This window comes from Ascaphus truei, chromosome 2 (assembly GCF_040206685.1).
Source record: "Ascaphus truei isolate aAscTru1 chromosome 2, aAscTru1.hap1, whole genome shotgun sequence".
Classification (NCBI taxonomy): Eukaryota; Metazoa; Chordata; class Amphibia; order Anura; family Ascaphidae; genus Ascaphus; species Ascaphus truei.
Window position 1 is genome coordinate 356,086,361 of NC_134484.1, and position 26,924 is coordinate 356,113,284.

Consider the following 26,924-nt stretch of genomic DNA (forward strand, 5'->3'; position numbering starts at 1 on the left):
TGCTGTAAACTCACAACTTCTACATGATAGTTAACATCACTAACACAATACAAGTTGCCTTACACTTCATTTTCACTGACACTAAGTAATCCTATTTAAAGAAGATGTGCAAAACAAATAATGAACATGACAACATAACATATAGAAGAGCACATATTATATGGCCACCAACTGATACACTCACCTTCTAGGTGTGTTGAGCTGGCTGACCCAGGTGAAGACACTTGTTCAGTCTCAGGTGACACATGTCCTTCAGGGGCAACTATATATAACAATAACATAAGTTTTACATTTACATGTGTAAATATTGAACAAACAGTTATTGTATGTTCTGTATTTATGAGTACCTAACAGCATCATTTCCTTAACCCAAAATGTGTGTGTGAAAGTGAACATAAATAGTTGTAATAACAATGTACATGCCTGTGTACTTAGAACTTTTGAGTTCCCTAACATAAAACATACTATGTTCCTGCAGTAATGCGTGAGGATAAATAGAAAAAATTTGTACATAAAAATCATATGTTGTGTAGTGATATCAGTATCATAATGTACATAACTATCATGAGATGACCATTCACAATGGTTATCATGAAGGTGGTCATATTGCAAAAAGTGTTGTTTTTGGTAGAGGATATGTGTGGTACATTAATATAAGATGTGGCACACCTGAATGTGGCTGTGACTCAACAAGACAAGACATGCAGTGTGTGATAATGTGTCGTTGATAGTAGTTCAACTATAGATATGAGTGAACTAATGTGTGACGTACGCTTTGATAAGTAATGAGTTGTTGGGGCATTTAGTAGCTAAAGTGAAGCTTTCAAATGAGTGTGATTAACTTCAGTTGTGCTAGTGAGGTTGTAAGAACGGTATTCCCTTCCCCAAAAAGCTTAATGAGCCACACCTTTCAATTACTTGAAACAGGTGAAAATGGTGTGAACTAAGTTGCCCCTAAAATGAGGCTGTAATTAGTGTGTGTGCTGAACCCCACCCCCTCTGTTGAAGTGTATGCTGTGATGAGATATTAATTGCAGCTGCTTTAACACAATGGTAGATGAGCTAAATAGTCATGTGCAGTTTTTAAGTTATGAAAACAATGACATAAAATATGATACGTGTGCCTCATTATGCTGTCTGTATATGAGTTAAAGCAAAAATGGACCTTTTCATAAACAACTATAGATGTGTTAGTGCAAGTGATGTTTGTAGGCCGTTGCATGCAATATATTTGATGCATGCTTAAAATAGGCAGTAATGTCATGTTTGTCGGAGTAAAATAAATAAAATACACAATAATATTCTACATATTTCTGTTCTGTACCTGTAGCTAGTAATAATTTCTCATTAACATGTGTTACACATGTGTACTACCCTGTTGTTCCCCATCTTCGCCCACCATCAATTGCTTCCACTGCAGCAATGCATTTTGGGAATTCACATGTAAATGAGCACGCAATGGCACGTGCTATATTAGTTACTGCTTTTAGTAGGACTACAACATATATGTCTATTTTGAGATATATATATATATATACAGAATCAGACATATACATATATAGATGCAGGTATGCTTATATTGTGAAGACAGTATAAAAAGCAGTGTAACTATGCAAAATAACTGTAAGCAACGACACGCCTAGTACAGTAATATTTCTCACCTGGTGGAAATTGTGAGGGGTAAATTCCTATATCACGGTCACCAGGTAAGCCTTCCACGACGACGGGAAGTAATTTTGCCCGAAGCAGCTCCTCCAATGGACTTAATATGAGACGTTGTGGTGTGGGCCCACCTCCAGTGCCAGTAGCATGCACGCGTTGGTGTTGTATTTTCTTTTTCAATTTGGACCTAATATCATCAAATCTCTTGTGACAATTCCGCTTGTCCCTCACATGATTCCCACACGCATTGACACCAATGACTATTGTGTCCCACATTTCTTTTCTGCTTGCTGAACTTGTCCGCCCTTGAAAAACATATAAAATATATAAGGTAAATTAATAATAATATAAGCACCAGTTTCCTACACTGCTAGCTGTTCCAAGAGATAGCAAACATGCTGTTTTAGGTGTAATATGTGAAGCACATGAGCATTCACTACTAAAACTATACATGTAAGCAAGGTTGCATTAATATTGTATGCAGTTAACGCAAATTGTACGTCCTTGTAACGCATGATAAAAAGCTGTTTTTCCACACTAATTAACATAGAAAGATCTTCTGTACCCATATTTGCATATGAACAAAACTCAGATGACCTAGGATCACATGTATTTGAATAATAAATGTAAATGTACACTTACCTAGTAAATGTCCATAGATACTGTCATAGTGCTCCAGAATGCCAGTGACAAGAGCTGTATTTTCCTGGTCATTGAAGCGAGGATTACGTGGCTTCTCCACACGTTTCTTCCGAGCAGGTTTAGGGTCAGAGCTTGGCTGGTGCTGACTGGACTCTCCTTCTTCCAATGGAAGAGCCTCCAAAAGCTGCCCACCAGCAAGCACGCCACCACCATCCACCCCATCAGCAACTGCGCCACCAGCAGCACTCCCAGCACCAGCACTCCCACTCCTAGCACCAGCACTCACACTCCTAGCACCAGCACTCACACTCCTAGCAACAGCACTCACACTCCTAGCACCAGCACTCCCAGCACCAGCACTCCCACTCCCAGCACCAGCACTCCCACTCCCAGCAACAGCACTCCCACTCCCAGCAACAGCACTCCCACTCCCAGCAACAGCACTCCCACTCCCAGCAACAGCACTCCCACTCCCAGCAACACCACTCGCAGCACCAGCACTCCCACTCCCTGCAACACCACTCTCACTCTCAGCAACATCACTCCCCTGAACAGTACGTTCACTCCGACGCGTACTCGCACGAGTAGCACTCCCACTCCCACCAGCATCACTCTTCCCACGCTTTGCGGGCATACTTCCAGCACTCACAAAAAACAGACAAGAAATGTACAGGCAATCACACGAAACACTTCCACATATAAAACAAGACAAAGATGTAAACAAAACAACAATGGACAAAGCTCACCCAATACACAACAAGTCTCTCAGTCAATATGCAAATGTTCAAACAGCCAGCTCTGTGCGTCTCTCTCTCTCTCACTCCCAACAACACAGAGAATGAATAGCAGTACACGTTGCCTTTAAATATGGCGCGCAATCCAAAACATGCTTGTTTCGCCTGATTCAGCAAGATTTGTGATTGGGCAACCTATCAGCACCCCGCCACGCACGCCGATACACCTGTGTGTGATCGGCTAATCATCGTGAGAGTGGGCGGATTTGTTTTCGGGTTGATTTTGAATGTATTCGGCACTTACTGCATACGGAGAGGAAAAAACGCCAATAACATGACTAATCGGTAAGATTGCCAATTTCACATAATCGACGCTTACTGCATGAGGCCCTTACTGTTCAAACCGGAAGTGCTTCCGATTCAGTCACTGGCTGTGACGCCGGATCTCTTCTCCTGCCTGTTACATTAACTGAAGGCTGTACGCCCAGATCAGAGCACAGAGGAAACTAGGACCGAGGTCTGAAGTGAGCTTTTCATGGGTAAGTACACTCTTATCAAGCTCTGACCTCCATTCTGGTCCATTAGAATTCCCTGTATCTTTTCATGTGACTCACACAGTGTTGGATGACGGCTTGAGCGCAGGACAGTTTTCTTCTTTTTAGGAGAAAAATAAACCCTTTCATATTTTTGTCTAAAAGTAGTACAGTAATTTTTAGGCTTGAATCTAATTGCAAAGATAACAAGTAAAGAAAAAATGCATTTGGAAATGCAACAAGCATATGCAAGTACTGTAATATAGTAATTACAGAATGAAAACAAAAATACTTACTGTGTTGTGACTGGGGGACTCCGCTTTACACTTTTTGACTTACCATGGGCATGATAGCTGACAGTGCTTTTTGCAAAACCGAGGCCCGCGTAACTAGCCAGCGTTGGATCTGTAAAATTCTGTGTCCTTTGTTGTACATATCATGTATTCTCATGCTGAGATCATTTAAAATCCTTTTCCTTGGCATTGCTGCTTTAGAAAATAAATCAAGCATAGAGGAATGTATTTTCGATATGTATTCGATGTATATTCAATATGCATTGAATCAACAGAAGTGATGGTGTATTTATAATGTAATGGACCTCTCTCGACAGGTTTAGTATATAGTACGCACAGGTTTAACACCTGCAGCTCATGGCCATGCCCGCCAAACAATTCAAATAGGGACACAGTGCATAAAAGGTGACAAAAATTGCATAGCCTCCTACACGCTGATCTCTATCTAAACGAGCTCTCGCACAGATACTGTATTGTGCATTTTTCCATCTGCATCCATGGATCAACCCCGATTCTATGGACACAGGAACCTGCTTTTTTCTGCTGTGCCGATCACGAGAAAGCGAAAGTCGGAAGCTGTCTACAAGCCATATGTAAAGCAGTTACAGACCAGATTAAAATGTGAGACAGCTTTAGTTATGTAATAACTTAAACTGGTGGTGGCTGTGAGAGTCTCCAGTAGGTTGTTCCAGTTTTGGGGTGCATGGTAACAGAAGGAGGAGTAGCCAGCTTCTTTGTTGAGCCTTAGGAACATGAACAGTCTTTTGGAGTCAGATCTCTGCATGTGGTAGGGGTGAGGAGCTTGTTCAGATAGATGGGTACAGTGGCGGCCGCACCTAGTCTAAAGCGGCCGCCACCGCAGCTATTTTTAAACCGCGTGCAGACGCGGGCTTTTTTTTTTCCAGCGCAAAATGCGGCTGGCGCGCGGCCAATTTCGGCGCCAAAAAAAAAAAGGCTAAGAAAATTGCGGTTAAGCTTTAGATTAAGCTTGGCCGCAACAGTAGTTTGCCCAGAAGGTATTTGAAGGCAAGACACGAAAGATGAACTTTGCGCCTAGACTCAAGTGATGACCAATCTAGTTCTTTGAGCATTCGCAGTGATGTGTGTTGTCATTGCATTGGAGAACAAACGGCATATAGAAATGTAGAGGGTGTCAAGTTTGCTAAGGTGGGTTTGGGGTGACGAGCCATATACTATGTCCCCATAGTCGATAATTGGCATTAGCATCTGCTGTGCAATACGTTTTCTGACCAGCAGACTTAGGGAGTATTTGTTCCTGTAAGGTAAACCTAGTTTGGCATAGTTTTTGGATGTCAGGGTATCAAAGTGCATCCCAAATATTAAGTGGGCATCAAACCATATGCCTAAGTATTTAAAACTAGTAACAGGAGTTAGGGTGCTGTTAGAGTGGGTTCTGACCTGGAGCTCAGTCACTGGAAGCTTACATTTTTTTAGCCTTTGTCCCAAATACCATTCTTACAGTCTTGTCAGTGTTTGTTTTGGGAAATCCAATTTTCGAGTCTCAAAAAGTCAGATTGAAGTATGTGTTCAAGGTATGGGTGTGTGCATATAAGATTGTGTCATCTGCATACTGTACATGTGTATTGAGGCTCCATTACAAGCTGTAGGGGCCCCAGAACAGAGCCTTGCGGGACACCAAGGTGATATCCAAGGGGTTTGGAGTTAGAGCCTGAGATGGACACATGTTGGGATCTGCCTGATATGTAGGAATGAAACCAGTTTGAAGCATGTTTCCCTATTCCAGAGCTCTGGAGTTTGTTAAGCAGGATAGCATGATCAACAGTATCAAAAGCCTTTGCAAAATCTAGTAATATTGCACCAGTGAGTTGTCTCTGTTCCATTCCATACAGGATTTCATTGCAATCTTTTAGCAGGGTAGTTACGGTGGAGTATTTGGGGCGAAAGCCAGATTGGAATTGGCTAGGGAAATTTGACTTGGTATAGTAATCGCTTAATTGGAAGTGAACTTATTTTTGTAACGGATCAGGGGACTCACGCTCCCCAGCGTGTCCCCGTCACCTCTGTTCCCACAACTTCTAGCTCTCCCTCTTCCCTGCGTCCTCGCTCTCTCCCTTCCTTTCCTCAATGCCGTTCCTCTGCGGCGCGGTTGACATACACTGAAGCGCGTTCAGGTCACGTGCGCGGCCCCCGCAAGTCACTCGCTCCCCTCCGTGGCACCCCGCATCCCTCGGCGTGCCTCTATTTCCCCAGCCTCTACATTACCTTGCTCCTCTGCCTCTCCTTCCCTCTCACCTTCGGTGCCGAGCATTCCCGCAGTGGTGCGTTCCTCGCGCTCTGTGACATGTGCGGTGCACGCGCATAGTACTCTTACAGAGGGCACGCGCACCAACTCCAGTTATCTGCCGCCCCTAAACTCTACCTCCGCCCCCCGTGGCTTACAAGCCACCTCTCTTGATTATTTTCCTGTCTCCTCCCCTGCTCTCTCAGACCTATCCCTGCAAACTCTCACTCAAGCCTCTGCTCCTCCTCTCTTCCCTATTGGTTCTCCTTCCTTTATAACCCCACTCTGTCCTCTTACTCATTGCTCTGAATAGCTTTCCTGTAGCTCCAGTTTGTGCAGTGTCTATGCCTAGCTCCCTTGTTTGTTTCAGCGCTGGTTCCTGTCCCTGCCCGTTTGGATTCCCCTGGCTTGAACTTGTGTACTGCTTTGGATTTTACTACTCTGCTTTCTCCTGCCCTTGAACCTTGGCTTACGGACTTCACTACGCTGCTTTCTCCAACCCTTGAACACTGGCTTACGGACATCACTACGCTGCTCTCTCCAATCCTTGAACTCTGGCACACGGACATTACTATCCGATCTCTGGCACCCTGGACTCTGCAAGTATACTTTAACCCTATCTTACCAGGCCCAGCAATGCATTACCACACTCCGGGCATGCCCTCACTACTGTGGGTGCATGTTATACCCAAACCCACCTCAGTACTGGGGACTGTCCAGGTCTGCGGGCATACAGGCGTTACAATTTTTCCATGACTTTGGATAGTATTGGGAGACAACAGATTGTCCTGCAGTTTGAGACAGTATTTTTGTCCACACTTTTGAAGATTGGGACAAGTCTGGCAGTTTTCCAGTTCTTAGGGATATGGCCTGCAGACAGAATAGAGTTGACTATGGAAGCAATTGGTTTAGCAATGGCTGGGGCACCAAGTCTTAGGAACTTAGATTGTAGTAAGTCAGGTCCACATTGGCTGCTTAGTTTTAATTTGAGGAGCGCTTGTGTAATCTCCTCTTCGTTTACTGGGACAAATTGAAAATTGTGGGCAGTGTTGGGAGGGGGTGGGGCTACGGTGTTACTCCCAGGATGAGATTCATGTTTGTGGTTTGTTTTTCGCTAATAAGTTAGTAGCACACCCCACAAAGTAGTCATTGAATGTACAGCTTAACTCCGTTATAGCGCTATCCTCGTTTTTTTTTTTTTTGTGGTGGTACCGTGTTTGCCGGAGGGGGAAAGCTGAGAACTCTCCCAGCATTCCCAGACCCGGTGGGGCAGCGGCAACAGCACACAGCACTTACCCAGCATCTGGCAGCTCTTCTCCCTGTCTCTGCTTCCTGCTTCTGCTTCCGTCTTGCGAGAGCAAGCTCCCTTAAAGAGACAGTGTGTCTCTGTGTATGTGTGTGTGTGTATTTGACTGTGTGAGACTCTGTGTGTCTGTGTGTGTGTGTGTGTGTGTGTGTGTTTCAGTGTGTGTTTGCAGTGTGCTGTGAGTGTGTGCCATGTGTGTGCAGTGTGCTGTGAGTGTGTGCAATGTGCTGTGAATGTATGCAGTGTGCTGTGAGTGTGTGCTATGAGTGTATGCAGTGTGGTGTGCAGTGTGCTGTGTGTGTGTCAGTGTGTGTTTGTGCAGTGTGCTGTGAGTGTGTGTGTATGCAGTGTGCTGTGAGTGTATGCAGTGTGCTGTGAGTGTATGCAGTGTGCTGTGAGTGTATGCAGTGTGCAGTGTACTGTGAGATTTTGCCAACTAGGATTTCAAAAGAGGGTGGGCTTGGGGGGCAATTTAGCAGTGCAAATTGTAAGGTGTCTACAATATAAAATAACACCCATCCTCCTCTCTTTGACCTATCTCTCCTAGAAATGGAGTATCCCTAAATGGCAATATTTGTATCAGGAATTTTAAGGGTTAGCCATGTTTCTGTAAGAATGATGGCTTTGGGTTTATAAATAAGGCACCATGCTCTTAGTTCATCCAGTTTGGGCAGCAGGCTCCGGATATTTATATGGGCGACACATAGACCTATTTGGAATTTAAAGGGGGAATTCACAGGGGTATGGGACAGAGTTGAAAAGGGAGGGTCTGGGTTAGGTTCAATATCACCTGCAAAATAGAGTAATAGTAAGACTAGAAATTTGAGTAGTTGTTTGCAAGTTGTTAATTTGTGATGTTTGCCATTAGAGTGAGTGGTGGTTGGTGTGTTTGTTTTTAGAGTTCTCCACCAACATTCAGTAGACAGTGCAAAGCTTTTGAGAAATCCAGGGTGTATGGTGATGTTGGATATGGCCATGAGGGAGGAGTTTGTAGTGGATAGAGAGAGTAATATTTCCGTGAGGTCACGAGAAAGAACAAAGAGGAGGTACATAGCAGTTCATTATCACATAGGTAGGTAATGCTGCATGGACCTGTTGTAAGCCAAGTGAGTGTGTGCAGACTAAACAGAAGGTGTGTGCCTTTTCTTTGTCAAAATGTTTTTCAGCATTGCAATGCTAGGTTTTTTTAGCACTGAAATTGCCGAATTCAAAAAGGTGTAATAAAATCTTAGTACATACTGTAGACCCCGTTATCTTTTTAATTTTAATGTCATCGACACTTCATTTGGAAGAGGAAAAAGACACTGTCATTTTTTTTTTACTGACCACAATCTCGTGCCCAGAACTAATACAACCAAAGAGTGTAAAACCTGGCCTTGGATGCTGCCTGAAAAAAAAATGCATTCAAAAATATCTTGAGACTCCATGCTATTAGAACATAATAAACACCTTCAGGGAGTTCCATAATAATTACGGCAAGAAAAATAATTTCAATTTTGTTGCTTACTATTTTGAATTTGAAGCCAGAGCTTTGATTATTCTTGAATACCTTTTACTTCTGGGTATTCTAAGTCTATCCTTTTGTGACATCATATTTGGCAATTGCCAGTTGAAAATTCTTAATATTGTTATTTAAGCATCCACACATTTGAGCACTAATAACACAGGACTACTAATGCAAGACTGCAGAGTGCAGACGTACCAGCATGGCTTCTGTTTCAAGAAAATATAGTAAATTAAATATTATCAGATGAGAATATAATACTGTACTGTAACACACACACACACACACACACACACACACACACACACACACACACACACACACACACACACACACACACACACACATATATATATATTATTTTTTTTATTTATTTGTATACGCCATGGGGAAACTAAGACATAACCTGCTCTGCCAATCACAGTGTCAAGTGTATTAATGGACATTCCCACTGGCCAATGGCTGGGAGCAGAAGAAAGGACTAAGACTATAGGACACTGAGAGGTAATGACATCACATAAAGAATAGTGAGGATACACATACTGTAGGCTGGGAGGAGCAAGAGATAGATAGAGAGAGAGAGAGAGAGAGAGAGAGGCCAATGATGAGAGAGAGAGAGAATACCTGTCCAGAGGAGCACAGATGCAGAGCAGAACAATTTAAAAAACATGACTCTACATGAGCTCCAATATTGTTCCGGCACCATCAGTGGCCCCTTTTGTTAGCACATGGGCACTGGCACTAATTAAGTGACTCTTTGGAACATTGGTGCTGCGAGGTATGTCATTGTACTAAACAGAGAAAATACTGTGCGCTACTATCTAACCCAGAATTTAGAATATAAATATAGTGCAGTGACTAAACCACATAAATAAGTGACCAAGAAATAAATCACAATAACCACAGTGAGGGTGTATATATGAAGAAATATCATATAACCGTGTATTTGTAGAGGCGTCTGCTGCTATAAACACAGGGGGTGGCTCAGCACCCCCCACACTGTAAGAAATGGAAACAAAAGAGGCAGCGCACAACGCCAAATAGGAAGCAAGTAATGCTATATATTAGTAATTACAGGGTAATAAATCTGCGTACATCAAAACAGTGGAATAGGTGCATTTAGTGTGTTTCACACAAGTTACCACTCAGCAACTGTTGTCAGAAGAGTCTGCAGCTTGCTTCTCTCAGCGGGGGCGCTACGTTGGTTCAGGAGCAGGATTAATGTCCAAAACCCCTCATCCAGCAGTACATCGCTCCCAAGGGGATTTCCCTTTACAGCAACCACGCTCCGTTGCAGGTATTGGTGCTTGGTGGGACCGCTCGCGCTTCCAAGCCGTCTGGTGCAGCTCGTGTGGCTCAGCGAGCAGATCCACTGTACGGGGGTAAGACCTCAGCTCTGCAAGGGTACACTCGGCGTGCCACGTTGTCGCTCCGTCACGGGATACTGCGTGATGACGTCACAGTCTCCGCAGCAGCGAGGGAACCGGCAGGGAGGCAGTAAAAAGTCTCTCAAAGTCTCTCAAAGTCTCTCATATGCCCAAAATTACCACCGGGAGTAATACTAGCAGGGTGAAGCCAAAGGAGGCAATGGCAATATTAAGGCACTAGATAAAAATCAACCAACATGTTTCGTAGAATAAACTACTTCTTCAGGGAATAATTTAGCCATTACCCAGAGGTCTTAAGTACCTAACAAAGATGTCTCATTGGTCAAACAATTAAAAATGGACCAATCATCTAGACTAGGTAATGGTTAAAGTGATAGGGAAGATGAAATCATTACTTTTAAAACACCAACTTTATTAACTACATACATAATAAAAAGATTTTATAAACATAAACTAAACCTAGCATAAATAATTAAAAGCATGCTGGAATAAAAGAAACACAATATTAGTACTAAAATAGATAATATCATATAAAAGATGCAACTAAAAGTAACAATATAAATACGTATAGACAATAGAACAGAGCAGGGAAAACAGAGATACATAGATCAGTGATATCCCTTTGGTTTAAGTGTAGAAGGGGGCTAGAATTTTTATTTTATTTTTTATTTATTTTTTAATAAAAATTCCTCTTAATAAAGTGCCCAGATGTCAACATCCTCATTTAACCCCTTAGGGGACATAGTATCTAACATGTGTATCCAATATGTCTCCTTAGATGATAGTGTTTTAACTCTGTCCCCACCTCTTCTATTTACAGGAATAAACGGAATCCCCTTAAAAGTGAGACTGGACGGATCTTTGTTGTGGTGTAATAAAAAGTGTCTGGAAACACTGTTTTTCAAAACCGTTTTTTATATTTCTGACGTGTTCCTGGATACGAACTTTAAGGCTGCGTTTGGTTCTGCCTACATACTGATATCCACACGCACATTCCAATAAGTAAACAATGTGTGTAGATGTACATAAAATAAAGTCATCAATATTAAAAACTTCTTGTGTGTTTTTAGAATTAAATGTATTTTTGTCAGGATGTTGGTACTTACAAATACTACACTTACCACAAATATAATTGCCTTTTGGTTTAGGCCCTAACCAGTTCTTTTGTACTGTAGTGTTATTACTTAAAAAAAACATCACTAGGTGCTAGCAAATTTTTAATGTTTTTGGCTCTCCTATTATCTAACCGTGGTTTAGTGTCTAGATGTGATCCCATTATGGGATCATTGCACAAAATACCCCAGTGTTTATAAAAAACCTTTTCGATGTCCCTATGTACAGAATTATAATCCGTAATGAAGGCCACATTTAAAATTTCATTTTTCATTATTGGGCCTATTTTATTTCTTGTCTGGTTCTATTTTGAATTAACATATCTTTACGATCCATGTTACGTACCCTTATAATCTCTCTTTCGAGAAGTTCCTTAGGGTATCCCCTCTCTCTGAATCTCAAAAATAGTTTATTAGCCTGCTTGTCAAAAACCTCTAAACTACTGCAGTTACGTCTGAGTCTGACAAATTGCCCTCCTGGTATATTTTTTATCCATGTACTTTTGTGATTACTATTCGCCATCAGCAAATTGTTAGTATCCACCTCCTTAAAGAAGGTTTCAGTCTCCACAGTGCCATCCGCTCTGGAAGTAAGTCTTAAATCCAGAAAATCTATCTGGGTGGCATCCACCTTATGTGTAAACTCAAGGTTGAAATCATTCCTATTCAGGTTATCTACAAATGCACTGTCCGATGCATAATCACCGTCCCACACGCACAGGATGTCGTCTATGTAGCGTTTCCACACAACGACATTCCTGTGGTAGGGTTCCTCGGGCACAATGAACTGAGACTCCCACTTACCCACATACAGGTTTGCGAAACTGGGGGCAAACCTAGTACCCATTGCAGTTCTGCAAACCTTCAGGTAGAAAGTGGAAAGAAATAGAAAATAATTATGTTTCAATATGAAACTAATAGACTCGAGAATAAATTTCCTATTTAATGGGTGCATTGTGGGGTCTACTTCCAAAAAGGAGTTGACTGCATCCAACCCTTTCTGATGGGGTATATTTGTATAGAGGGATTTTATGTCACATGTAATCCATACATATGAACTCTTCCTTTTGAAATCTTTAAATAATTTTTTTTAAATTTATTTGTATACGCCATGGGGAAACTAAGACATAACCTGCTCTGCCAATCACAGTGTCAAGTGTATTAATGGACATTCCCACTGGCCAATGGCTGGGAGCAGAAGAAAGGACTAAGACTATAGGACACTGAGAGGTAATGACATCACATAAAGAATAGTGAGGATACACATACTGTAGGCTGGGAGGAGCAAGAGATAGATAGATAGAGAGAGAGAGAGAGAGAGAGGCCAATGATGAGAGAGAGAGAGAGAGAATACCTGTCCAGAGGAGCACAGATGCAGAGCAGAACAATTTAAAAAACATGACTCTACATGAGCTCCAATATTGTTCCGGCACCATCAGTGGCCCCTTTTGTTAGCACATGGGCCACTGGCACTAATTAAGTGACTCTTTGGAACATTGGTGCTGCGAGGTATGTTATTGTACTATATGGGTGGTTGCATAATTATTATCTATGGTCTCCTGCTTTGAGGGCCACTGCTTGTGATTCCCTTCCCCACTTATAAGGTATTGTTATTCATAAGATACGTGTCCCGCTATGTTGTCCGACTCAAGCCTAGTTCATTTGCAGACTGAATAGTCTCTCAGAATTGCAAGGGAGGTGGACTCAGGCCCCTGTTCTAGTCTACATACTATAACATGTAGGGATTTAAAGATGGGTTACACTAGTATACAAGGTGTTTAATATTAAACATTGGTTCAGTTTTGTATTTTACAGATCATTGGGAGCAATACAAGTTTGAGTATTATAGTGCGACATGTAAAATGATGTTTATCATGAAAGTCACAGTTATGAGTTACCAGTATTTTGTGGTTAAGTAGATTTATTTATTTGAGACTCTGGCTGCTCAAATTTCTTCTCATGCATTAGGGTAATACAACTAATTTAGTGCGCTTGCATTGGACAATTTGTTTTATCCATACTGTTTATGTGTATATCACTATACAGTTCCACTTACCAAGTTGGTTGTTTGATTATCTATCTATCCATGCACTACCTTTCTCCAAAGGACCTTTAAAAAATTACAGATCACAAAATGGAATACAAAGAAACAAGTTATAATGAAGTATCCAATATATACAGGCATGTAATAAAAAGATAACCAGTTACTTGGTACTGGAGAAAACAAATGTACACAGATGTAGCAAAACCTACTGTGCCCAGCGCTGCGGGCGAAAAAGCAAACGGCCGCAGAATTGGCGACAGTGTCTGCCATGATCACGCTGCGGCGGGTCCATGGTTTCAGATCGGATCCGCCATAGCGTTAATCCGTCACGTAATTGCAAGTGGTCATGGCAACACAAATAGTAAGTCGTGCTACATCTGTAATAACCGAGTGCTGAGAGAGAGAGAGAGAGAGAGAGAGAGAGAGAGAGAGAGAGAGAGAGAGAGAGGGACCCTATTTGTATGCACTCAATATTATAGGCAGTGTTGAGAAGTGACAAATATTAAAATATAACTTTTATTATAAAGTTATAATGTGCGAATAATAAAACAAACAAACAAAGGCGCATGAATAAAAACAGTAACGAGGGCCGCTACAGAAGGGACTTATGCTAAGTAGCTATGCAAATCCTATACTATTATTGGATCAAATAAACCTGTGAACAGCTCTGATTTTAACTCACATTGTAATGGATACTGATAGGGAGGAGGGCAGTACCTGTAATGATCCTATGACAAATCAATGACCACCAATAACCCTAGTTTAGCACCACAGTGGATGTTACTTTGAAAGGACAGTAACTAGCAATATGGAGGTGCTCGTAGTATAATTGATAACAACCATGTGGGCGACAGAGTCAAAGCGCCAGACTAAAGGACCAGTGGGGGATCCCCACCCTGCAATAGGATTCGTGTGGGCACTGCAAGTTGGTAAACCAGAGCTTTGGTTTCTAATCCAGGGCAAAACAGTTTAGTTTCAAGATAGCCCGACATCCCCAAGAGCCGTCTCAACTGAGCAGCCGTGTGATCTGCTGCGCAGATCGTGCCAAACTATACTGGGTCAGAAAGACAGCTGATATGTCAGTAGGTAGGTGGAGTTGAAATTAGTGCCGGATCGGTTCATCTAGAGACTCGAAGTGACCGACACACCCACCTCCTCCAGAGAAATCTCGGCTGAAGATTAGTATGTCTAAATCCTTAGTGCACAGATAGCGCCCTAATGTATAGATAGCGGACCTGCTATCAAGGACATGCTAAAATTAAACATAGTTAAAATAAATGGCTTAGAATGATGATCAGAAGATCTATATAGTTAGCGATGGTAATTTAGGTGCAGAATGGGGTGCAGCATCACTGGGAAGCCATTCTGGTTGCTAACCAACGATCACTGATGTCATAACTGGTCGACCCGATGTACGTTTCGCAATGTTAGCTTTATCAAGGGGCCCTTGAGTGCATATAAATAGGGTCTCTCTCATCTCTTGGTTTCCACACATTTCCCTTAGTGAACGTTTTTATTAATCTTATTACTCCTATAGGTTGAGCGAGTACATGTTTTTTGTTACATATTTAATAAACATTAATGTTTACAGATAGTTAAGGCATCAGTAAAACTCTATAATTAAAAGTTATGTTTTAAAGCAGCAGTCCAAGCAGCCTTTTTTTAAATTTTATTTTATTTATTTTTCCAGTTAATATGTGCATCAATACAATCCACACAATGATAAGTAATTAGTTAAGTTGCTGATCGATCCATTCTCCTGTGATCGATGGGCAAAGATTTGACTCAAGGGTTCACTAAATGGCTATCAGTGTAGCAGAAGAGGACCAAAGATGCAAAGTTCTGTGGGGAAGATCATGTGACCAAGCAGTGACTAGATATAATTAGTGCACTGCTAGAGAGAGGTCAGGGCTCAAAAAAGGGTGCACCAGAGCCTGTTTCAGAAGAGGATGTGACTTTGTAAATGGTTGCTATAGAAACAAAAAAATGTTTGTTCCATTATAATGCATTAAAAATTTAATTTAGAGTTGATTTAAAAAATGCTACAAGTATGGTCTGATAGTACAGAACTGATTTATTTAAAAAAAAAACACACATGTAGGATATTACTTGGTCTGCAGTTTTATTATCTGTCAGTTGTCAACAATACCTATAATATTGCTTGCATACAAATAAGGTCTCACTCTCAGCTCATGGGTTTCCACACAAATTCCTTAGTGCAACTTATTATTAATCCTATTACTCGAATAGGTTGAGCGAATACATATCTTTTGTTACATCTGTAATAAACATTAACATTTAAAGATAGTTAAGGTATCAGCCAAAATCAATCCCAATGGCATGTCATTCCATAATTTGAGACCTAGCAAGGAATTACATACAATCTTAATAGGTGAACAGATGCATAAGGAAAAACTAAGTACTTATTGCTTCTAAGTGGATGAGATGGTACATGTTTATGACTAACTGACTACAAATAAAGTGGTCTTACTTGATTAACGACAAAAAATACTATAGTTAACAACTTAAATTGAATCTGAGCTGCTGCTGATAACTAATAAAGTTGTTGTTATAACACAGTAGTTGATGAACATGTAGACCGATCGGACAAATAAAGCATGTTGGAGAATATTAAGTACATATAATTATTTTTACATTTTAAACAAGTGTCTAATATTTGTTTTAGAAGTGATGACAATTCAGACGAATCATTTATCTTTGAGGCACACAATAAGGAAACAATTATGAGTCCAGATGCAGACTTTAATACAAATGATAATAAGTACTTGACAACGATGGTTCTCTCAACACAGTAGGACAAATGGAGATGAGATTATTAAAAAAAAAATGGAAAGAAAAAAAATGATAATGTGATATGTTTAAAAATACAGTATAGAAGAGAATCTTGACATATCTATGAATCGTGTACTCATAATATATGTATCTTGATACTTGTGCGAGATGCCTGCAGAGGTTTAGAATAGGAGACGATTTAGGGGGTAAATAATATATAAGCTTTTTATTAGGTGAGGTTTTTAACAACAAAAATAAAGCTGGTATGTCAGCAAACAAAAAGAAGCAGCCAAAAGAAACATACTTGCTCCATGTGAAGCTCTGAATAACACAAGACCTAAGTCCCTATCTGTAGGTTGGAGAGCTAAGCCCCTTTCCAACAACAAAGCAAAGTTCGGTGCGGGTCAAGGTTTACCTTCAGGTCTCCTGTTTACTCCTGCTGGTATAGGGATTGGAAAATCCAAGAGCAGGGTATCATCCACAGCGGCCCAGGGATTCTGATTGTCTTGTGCAGTGTGGTCCCTCTGGTGCAGTCTAGGTGAAGAAAACAAGAAAAGAATGGGGGAGCACGTCAACTCAAGGGTTTCAATTACCCCTTGAGAAGGTAGTATCTATCCTTTTATACATCCTTAGGATATAGTGAGAGAGTGACCAGATACTCTTTTTTGTATCGCGGTCTAGGTGAAGTAAGCTTCTTGGATCAGATAGATCCCTTCAGTCCCTACTGCAGGGTTTGTAAAGGCCTTTAATGAGTCAGCTGAGTAGCCAATTAAGACAGGTCTCTGGCTTTAACCTGCTCAGTGCTTCATACAGACTGAAAGTTTGTGTCCTGTGTATGAGTACTTGACAGGGAATCCGCCCTGTTACAATACTGTATCAAGCTTCTGTCAGTAAATACTGCTTACAGGAATTGGCTGACAAGTGCTGTATATGATTCTCTCTCTGGATTGCCATAGAAGACAAGAACAGAAAAAGGACAAACATAGCGTAAAATATGTCTATTCAAGGATTGGAAACCTGTGGCTCTTTCAGCCACTACTGGTGGCTCAGTTCGACCAGCTTGCACTTCTACCCTCTGCTATGCCTCTCTGTATAAAAACAGCTTCCGAGTGTCTCCTTTAATGGCTATGGACCTACTGCCCCATCACAGGCCGAGTGAAGATGAAGGGATGAGAGATGGGTGGAAGTCACGCACTGAAGCAGTCACCGGCTGTTTTTTCTGCCCTTCCCTAGGTTGTTTCAGCATCGGTAGACTGAGTGAAAGTTGGGAGAGGAGTCCGAGGCCAGTGCAGTGACACAGAGAAAGTACACAGGACACATCAGACATGCACAGTGAAGCCGAGCGGCTCACAAGATGGGTGCTGAGGGGAGGGCTGAGTGACCGGGCTCCAGCTCTCAAAAAGAGATTGTGTATAATCAGCTTCTGCCCTTTGTGGAGCAGCTTGACTGGGAGTCCACAAGCTCCTGGCACAGGTCAAAGGCAACCTGGGCCAGGCTGTGCAGCTGCTGGAGCTGTGGTCCGGGGTGCTCTTCTGGAGCAGGAAACTCTCCATGTAAGTGAGGCCGGGCCCAGCACCGGTCACTATATTGTGTGTGTGTATGTGTGTCACTTTATTGGGGGGCAACATCTAACAGTGTGACAAACACTTTTTCTGTGTGTGTATATTACAATGCATGCATCTGCATCCTGCTCAATGTGAATGGAGGTGTGTGTCATGCTTTGTGTGTGTTACTTGCATGAATGGGTGTACAGATGCAACTGTCGGTTGTAGACTGCTTGCCCAGGAAAATCTGTGACCATCTCGCAGTAACTTGTGAGATGGTCCAAGCAGGCTGTAATGGCCCATAAGATTAACACAGCAGGGGTCCCTGCTGTGTGAGTTCTACCAGGGTCTGCCTGTCCGTAAGAGACACGCAGTAAGATGGCTGAATCAGTCACTCTAACTGCGCGCCTCTCACAGGCAATCGCAGGGTTTTATTTAATTTTAAACATTACAGTAATGTAGCAGGGTGTCTCCGGAGCTGAACCGCATTGATTTCAGGTCTGGGAACCCCCTACTTCCCGATATGCAGGACCCGTTATGGGGTGCCGGTATCTCTTATGCATGTCACGTGACACGGGACATTTACATTCATAGGAGATACCGGCACCCCATAATGGGGCTGGTATCTCGAGGAGAAGGGGGTCCCCGGACCTGAAACCAATGCGGTTCTGCTCCAGAGACCCCTAGATCATCTACAATAGTCATACATTTAAATTTAAATATGTAAATATAAACCAATATTTATTTTTATAGACACAAGATTAATACCACAGGCAGTCAGGGGTCCCGGGTGGTCCCCATGGGTGACCAGAGGCCCCACAGTGCACCCCGGGGGGTTCCCATGGGTGTCTGTGGGCCCTCGGGTGGTACCCTCTAGGCTCTGTGGGCCTCCAGGTGGTCCCTGCGGGTGCCTGTGGGCCCCAATGGGGTCCATGGGTAGTCCCCACGGGTGTCTGGGGGTCCCCAGGTCATCCCCACCGTGGTTCCCACGGGTGTATGGGGGCCCTCGGGTGGTCTCCGTGGGTCCCCTGGGCCCCCACAGCTGTAGGGCCCCTGGTTCCTCCCTGCAGGTGTCTGTGAGTCCTCAGGTGGACCCCGTGGTTGTCCGTGGGTCCTCAGGTGGTCCCCATGCTTGTCTAGGGGTGCTCAGGTGGTACCCACGGGTCTCCATGGCCCCCACAGTTGTGGGGCCCCGGTTCCTCCTCACAGGTGTCCATGTGTCCTCAGGTGGTCCCCTTGGGCGTCCGTGGATCCTCAGGTTTTCCCGTGGGTCCCCGCTGGCCTTCAGTACCATTCCTGTATTTAAAAAAAATAAACATGGCCTACATTTCAATAAATACACCCCCCACCACCAAACACATACAGTAGAGTAACAGGCAAAATAACTATTATTCAGATATGATAATAGATCATTTACCCATTATTTAACACAACATAATCCAGGCAGCATTAATAAAGTAAATAAAAAACGTTCTACTTACCCCTGCCAATGTGAAGGGTGTCCCCTTCAGCATACTGCAGGGCCATGTCTTCCATTGCCAGAAAGTTTAGTTGCCATAAAGCATACATAATAAATACAATCTAATATCCCCTAACCCCTTAATCACCATAGCGGTTAATAACCGCTATAGTAATTAAAGGGTTAACCCACCCTGCCCCACTACTCACCTGGGAGGCCTAACCACTCACCCCTGACCCACTATACCCACCCTGTACCCATTGATTGTTTTAGTAGTACATCATACCCATATAATATGGGCATAAGCTACTATAGCAGTCAATGTTCACCCTTATACTAAAGCCTGAATGTCCAAAATACACAATAATAAAACCTTTACAACCTATACAACAAGCACCTACAGTAAACCCTCAAACTGTAAAATTAAAAGCAATAGGCAATCAATCAATTACCTAAATAAAACCACTAGCCAACCAATCAATTAAAGAAATAAAACCACTAGTCAATCAATTACCTTCAGTAAATAATGTGCATGATCTTCTATTATATTGGGTATATCGTAGTCTGCGTACGTATGTGAGTGTGACCTAGAGTATATGTGACAATCAGACTTCTGTGTGACCTCCGCCATGTCTATTCCCTGTCACTTTGTGTGACTTGCACAGTGTGTGTGTCTGTATAATTATGTAATATTTTGCATCTGCTTATAAAAATGTAATTGGAACCAAAACTTTCAATGAAATAACACCCACATGTAATGTAGTGCAGGTGTGTTCACTATGTTTAGTTTGGTGAGACAGATTTATAATGCTGGCTATATTTATTAAGTGGTTCAGTGCTTTGTGACTACGGAGGCTGAGTGTGGACCAGTTGTCATCATGCTAACCAGCCTGAAGGCCTCATATGCTGCCTAATGCTGATCCTTGCAGACTGTGAGGGAGAAGCAGAGCCCAACAGATTTGTATTCATTTATTTATAAAATGTTTTACCATGAAGTAATACATTGAGAATTACCCTTGTTTTCAAGTATGTCCTAGGCACAGAGTTAAGATGACAAATAATACATGGTTACAATACATAATTACATAAGTGAACAGGGTATACATTATATACAAGACATTGCATGCACAGTAAGAGATAATATATATTATAGGCATATGTAACAGTTACAGACCAGATTAAAATGTGAGACAGCTTTAGTTTTGAAAGAACTTATACTGGTGGCGGCTGTGAGAGTCTCAGTAGATTGTTACAGTTTGGGGTGCACAGTAAGAGAAGGAGAAGCGGTCGGATACTTTGCTGAACTTGGTAGGGGAGAGGAGGGTCATTGAGTGAGAGTGGGGGGATTTAATGAGAGGAGGAAGGGGGAGAGTGAGAAAGGAAGGGGGGAAGTAAATAAATAAATAGGACAAGGCATATTTTGTGTTTTTTTACCCAAGGATGGAAATGACAAATGACAAATTGTTTTTCACAAAATAATAATGAAATAGCAAAATAAAGGGATGCATTTTATTCCCCCACATATTTTTTTATTTTCCCTAATTCTGATTGAAGTAAGTTTATTGTACGTTAATGCTTATATATACCAATATACCTACATAGTGTGGGTTTGTACAGTACAGTATATGTATGTATGTATCACATATATTTATTCATGTGTTGCAGCTCTTGAAATATTTTGGTCAAACGAAATGTTTTAAAAAGGGTCTTCTTCCTTGAAGGGTTGCAGACCCCTGGTCTATTCTCCAATGTGACTTCTATTTGTAATCTCCTGAGTGTGCATTCACAATTTGTCTATCTTGATTTCCAGTATATAGAGAACCATCATTGCCAAGTACTTAACTTTGGTTTTGAGAGAATCTGTAGGTTCTATGGGCAACAAGCGCGATTAGAGACTCTTTCACCAATTTTCAAATACCATTTGGACGCAACATTCAATTGATCCGTTTTGTTATTACAATTGTATAATATTCATTGCCACTGGCTGATTTACGCTTATCAATATATTATAGCAGGAATAGAACTGTTTGTATGTTATTTTCTTGTTCTAAATCACAATAAGTGTCTTGAATAACTCCTTAACTCCCTGTTATCTACTGTACCTATATTACAAGTTCACATACGTCTATCAAACTATGCAAACTGTATCTTTTTGTTCTCTTACTTACTTAATGAATTATTTAATTACATCAGCATCAAATGTCAGATACTTCTCTCTTTTTACAATAAGGTTTATTCAACCTACCGTTTGTCATAGCTGATTCTGCTCATTATAGCTAAACTGAAAAAAAAAGTGACTGTTCCATATGCAAAACATTATACAATATTCTCACAGCATGGATGCTTTGTAACTCATCGTTATGCCTAGATCCTCTTATTTATCTTCTTAACACCTCCATAAATCTAGAGAACAAAAGTAAAGAAAGATAGGGGCAAAATAGCATGATATTTTGATGCCATAGACCAGTGATTCCCAACCATGGTTCCTTGAAGCAGTCTCAGGGGTTCCTCCTATGGACCACATACCTCCCCCTTTTGGTATGTATTTTGTAGGGTGGATTGAGAGAGAGTGGGGTAATTGACAGAAGGTAGGGGCCCCTTTTGGTATGTATTTTGTAGGGTGGATTGAGAGAGAGTGGGGTAATTGACAGAAGGTAGGGGCGAGTGAGAGAAGAGAGGGAGGCAGGAGGGAGTGAGTGAGGAAAGAGGGACTAAGAGTGAGACGCAAGGGATAAATACATGTGAGGCGGGAGGGGGGAGAGTTAGTGAGACGGATGGGAGAGAAATACAAGGGGAAAGGGTGGGAAATAGAGGTGGCTCGTGAGGTGTGAAATGTTGTGACTGACCCCTGTCGAACCTAACATGTGTCGGCCAGATAGGGGTTCCCCGAGATTTTTCGAAAAACTTCAAGGGTTCCTCCAAACAAAAAAGGTTGGAAATCACTGCCATAGACACATGGATGTGTACCTCTTAGAATGACATTTAAAGCAAAATTGGCTGGTAGAACCTTTTTAGTCTATAACAGTTATTCCCTGCTTCCTACAGTATGGTGACTTTTATCTGGGCCATGTATACCATGTGACAGAGGCTTGGGGGAGAAAGGATGTGACGTCATTGAAAGCCTGACACATGGTACTAGAGCCAATAAGAGTAGGGATGGAGTTCCCACCCTCTGATTGGCTACCGTACCATGTGTGGATGGCCATGTTTCTTTTAATGACGTCATCTTAAAGGCAATTGAAGCAAAGCCATTCTGATTGGCTGTGCTTTCATTGCCTTTAAGTGATGTCATCATTTTTATTTTTATCGGCCAAAACACATGGTTTTCACGGCCCAATCAGGGCCGTGGGAACCATATGACGAAAATGTGACGTCATAGGCCTTTAAAAGCCTATGTCGTCTCATTTTTAAGCCAGAAGCCGAGTAGCAAGGACCTCCGGAGAAGAAAGAAGACCAGGGCGTGGCCGAAGACGGGAAGAAAACCCCGGAAGAAGGTAAAAGAAAGAAGAATACAGATGAAGATGTATTACAAGTAGAAGACCCGTGGATTGATTTGGATTTTTATATAAATGTTTATTTTTTTATGGTTTGTTATTTTATTGGTTCCTGTGCCTGGTGGTTTTGTACGTGAGTAACCAGTTCAACGGGAGTCGGTGGGGCCAAGTAATGGTAAGTGAAGTAAAGAAATGTATTTAATTCAACTAGTTAATTTTTTTTAATTCTGTTCTTTACATGTTTATTTAATTATCTGTGGTATATCATTTTGTTACGCCGGTGCTGCCCGCAGACCAGACCCGTTCCTTTCACTGAGGTGAGGAACGTATAGAAGCACGCACCCGCAGCAAAGGGAGCGTGTCCGGAGTGTGGTGATATTGGCGTTGCCAGGCCAGGTGTATTTCGCTAGCAATACTTGCCGGTACCGGTGTAGAAATGCCGTTATCGTTGCCGTTAACCAAGGTCTGGGATTGGAGAATACGGGAAGGTCGTTTGTCCAAGCAGGGGTCTAGAGCCAGAGAGAGACGTCCGCCAAGCCAAGTCGTAACCTGAGTGAATGAGAGAGAAAACGCCAGAGTAGTAATCCAAGTGAAAACTATGTCGAGCAATGAATGATAGGAAGGACTGGCATTATAAAGTGTGGCTGACCAATCAGAAGTGAAGGCAGACCTGGAGGACTGCGTGGAGCCATCCTGGATAGGTTCCCTTGATTGGCAGACAGGTGAGGACTCTTGTCTTGACAGGAGATCATATTACTGTGTTGGAGGCGGGTCTTCACTGCCAGAGCAGTGAATAAATTAACTTCGCCCGGCGCGCGCTGTTCAGGCGCGCGCCCGAGCAACATGGCGGCTGCGTGAGGTACTGCAGGAAACCGGGGACGCCGAGGACGACGGGGAGCCCCCAGAACCGACGGAGGTGAGTAGCGCTGGCGAGGGGTGCGCGCCACGGCAGTGGGAGGGAATCTATCAGCAGAGGAACCAGGGCGCGGGCGCCGCGATCCCTGATTCCTCACAGTACCCCCCCCTTCAGGATCGGCCTCAGGACGATCCTTCCATGGTTTTGATGGAAACTTCTTACGAAAGCGTTTGAGGAGTCCTGGAGCATGAATATCTTTCAGGGGTACCCATGACCTCTCTTCGGGTCCAAAACCTCTCCAGTGGACCAAGAAGTGGACTTTACCTTTAGAAAGACGGGAATCCAGTAGAGCCTGTATTTCATACTCTTCGTTACCCTGTACCATCACAGGATCTGGTTTCGAAGTGTGATCCGGAAAGAGGCTACTGGAGATAAAAGGTTTGAGAAGTGAGGTGTGAAAGACATTCGGAATTCTCATGCTTTGAGGAAGTTGGAGTCGAAAAGAAACCGGATTAACCTGCTCCAAAATAGAAAAGGGACCCAGGAACCTAGGAGCCAATTTGAGGGAAGGCGTTTTGAGACGGATGTTCTTGGATGATAGCCAAACCTTGTCCCCGGGTTTGTATTCGGGTGCTGGACGACGGTGACGATCAGCCTGATTTTTAGATGTCAAGGATGCTTTTTGTAATGCAGATTGTATTCTGGACCAAGAGTCTTGTAGAAGAGCAATATGTTCGTCCACGGCTGGTACCCCAGAGGATCTTTTAGTAATAGGTAGGCGAGCCGGATGGAATCCGTAGTTGATAAAGAAGGGAGTCTCGTGGGTGGACTCATTCCTGGAAGAATTGAATGCGTACTCAGCCCAGATAAGTAATTCTGCCCAGTCATCCTGAGAATTAGAGACGAAGCACCTTAAGTATTTCTCGAGGGATTGATTAACCCTCTCGGTCTGTCCGTTGGATTGAGGGTGATATCCAGAAGAAAAGGAAGACGAGATACCTAGTCTCTTGGTGAAATTTCTCCAGAACTTGGAGACGAACTGGGAACCCCGATCGGACACGATGGATGTGGGAATCCCATGGATCCGGAAAATCTCTTTGGCAAAAATATCCGCAAGGGCGGGTGAGGAGGGTAATCCTTTGAGAGGGATAAAGTGTGCCATCTTGGAAAACCGATCTACTACCACAAGAATGGTATTCATGCCATTCGACCTAGGTAACTCCACAATAAAATCCATCGAAATGTGGGACCAGGGACGCTCCGGAATAGGTAAAGGTAAGAGAAGACCCTGAGGTTTCTGACGAGGAATCTTGTTACGCGCACATACCGGACAGGACCGTGTAAATTCCAGAATGGTTTTAGCCATATTGGGCCACCAAAAGGTACGACGGATGAGATCCAAGGTTTTCTTGAATCCAGGATGCCCTGCCGAACGGACGCGTGTCCCCAGTCCAGTATTTCAGGGATAAATTTGGGTTCCACATACAAAGAGTCTTTAGGAACCACAAGACCGGACGGGAGGTTCTCTTGAGACTTGATGATCCTCTCCAGATTCTTGAATGCCACAGCTGCTAAGATTCTTTGTTTAGGGAGGATGGACTCAGTGGTTTTCTCTGATCTCTCTTCAGAAGAGTATTGCCGGGAGAGAGCATCCGCCTTGACGTTCTTAGTGCCGGGAATGTATGAGAGAACAAAATTGAATCTAGAGAAAAATAACGACCAGCGAGCTTGGCGAGGACCTAAGCGACGGGCATTCTCAATGTACAATAAGTTCTTATGGTCCGTAAGGATGGTGAAAGGCTCTTTTGACCCTTCCAAAAGATGTCTCCATTCTTGAAGAGCCATTTTGACGGCCAAAAGTTCCCTATTGCCCACGTCATAATTCCTCTCTGCCGATGAAAATCTTTTGGAGAAAAACCCGAAAAGATGAAGTTTATCCTGGGAAGAAAATTTCTGCGACAGAACCGCCCCAGCCCCACAGTCCGAAGCGTCAACCTCTAAGGTGAAGGGGAAATTCGTGTTAGGGTGTCGAAGGATGGGAGCAGAGACAAAAGTTTGTTTCAGTGTCTCGAATGCCGTGACAGCTTCTGGAGACCAAGATGAAGGGTCTGCACCTTTTTTGGTCAGTGCCGTGATAGGAGCGACAATGGTGGAAAAGTTGCGGATAAACTTCCGGTAATAATTAGAAAAACCCAAAAACCGTTGAACAGCTTTGAGGGAATTGGGTTGTGGCCAATCCACGACGGCCTTTAGCTTTTCTGGGTCCATGGCCAAACCTTTGTTGGAGATGATGTATCCGAGAAAAGAAGTGGTAGACTGATGAAAAATGCACTTCTCCATTTTAGCAAACAACCGGTTCTCGCGGAGGCGTGAAAGCACAAACTTCGTATGGATGATATGATCCTGTAAGTTTTGAGAAAAAATAAGGATGTCATCCAGGTATACAATGACAAATATATTTAGAACGTCACGAAAGATGTCATTGATGAAGTCCTGAAAAACTGCCGGTGCGTTGCATAACCCGAAGGGCATCACTAGATATTCGTAGTGTCCGCTACGGGTGTTGAAGGCAGTCTTCCATTCATCGCCCTCCCGGATGCGGATGAGGTTGTATGCCCCACGGAGATCCAGTTTAGTAAAGAGATTGGCCCCCTGAAGTCTATCAAAGAGTTCGGAGATGAGTGGGAGTGGATAACGATTCTTCACCGTGATATGGTTCAGACCCCGGTAATCAATACATGGTCTGAGAGTACCATCTTTCTTTTTGACAAAGAAGAATCCAGCCCCCGCAGGAGAATTGGAATGACGTATGAAGCCCCGCTTAAGATTCTCACGAATATATTCGTCCATAGCTTTGGTCTCGGGCAACGAGAGAGGATAAGATTTGGCTTTCGGCAAGGTATAACCAGGTACCAGATCAATCGGACAATCGTAGGAACGATGAGGAGGTAGAAGTTCAGACTGAGCCTTGCTGAAAACGTCCAAGAATTCGGCGTATGGAGAAGGCAACTCCCTCAGAGAATTTGATGTATTGGCTAATAGAAAAGATGGTTGCTTGATAGAGGACAAAGGTTTTTCTGACCTTGACCTCCAGTTAATAGGGTTAGGAGACACCCAATCGATGAGTGGATTATGCTTCTGTAACCAGGGCAAGCCAAGCGTGATAGGTGTTCCTGGGGCATGAATAACGTCAAAACCCAGAGTCTCTTTGTGAGAAGGAGTAGAAAGGGTGATAGGTCCGGTCTCTAAGGAGATATAAGCCGGGGTGAGAGGTCGATTATCAATCCCGACCAAGGC

The 26,924-nt window shown here is 42.8% G+C and overlaps 1 protein-coding gene across 1 annotated transcript in view; it reads right to left on the minus strand.

The window, feature by feature from the left end:
- LOC142488251 (uncharacterized) overlaps positions 1 to 19,908 on the minus strand; it is a 32,594-nt gene extending 12,686 nt beyond the window's left edge. The window contains exons 1-5 of the mRNA XM_075588623.1: positions 19,792 to 19,908; positions 19,679 to 19,692; positions 16,690 to 16,808; positions 1,662 to 1,967; positions 185 to 262 (exon numbers count right to left, since the gene is read on the minus strand). Of these exons, the coding sequence (XP_075444738.1) occupies positions 185 to 262; positions 1,662 to 1,967; positions 16,690 to 16,808; positions 19,679 to 19,692; positions 19,792 to 19,908 (634 nt within the window). The remainder of the gene's footprint in view (positions 1 to 184; positions 263 to 1,661; positions 1,968 to 16,689; positions 16,809 to 19,678; positions 19,693 to 19,791) is intronic.
- Positions 19,909 to 26,924: the final 7,016 nt, after the last annotated feature.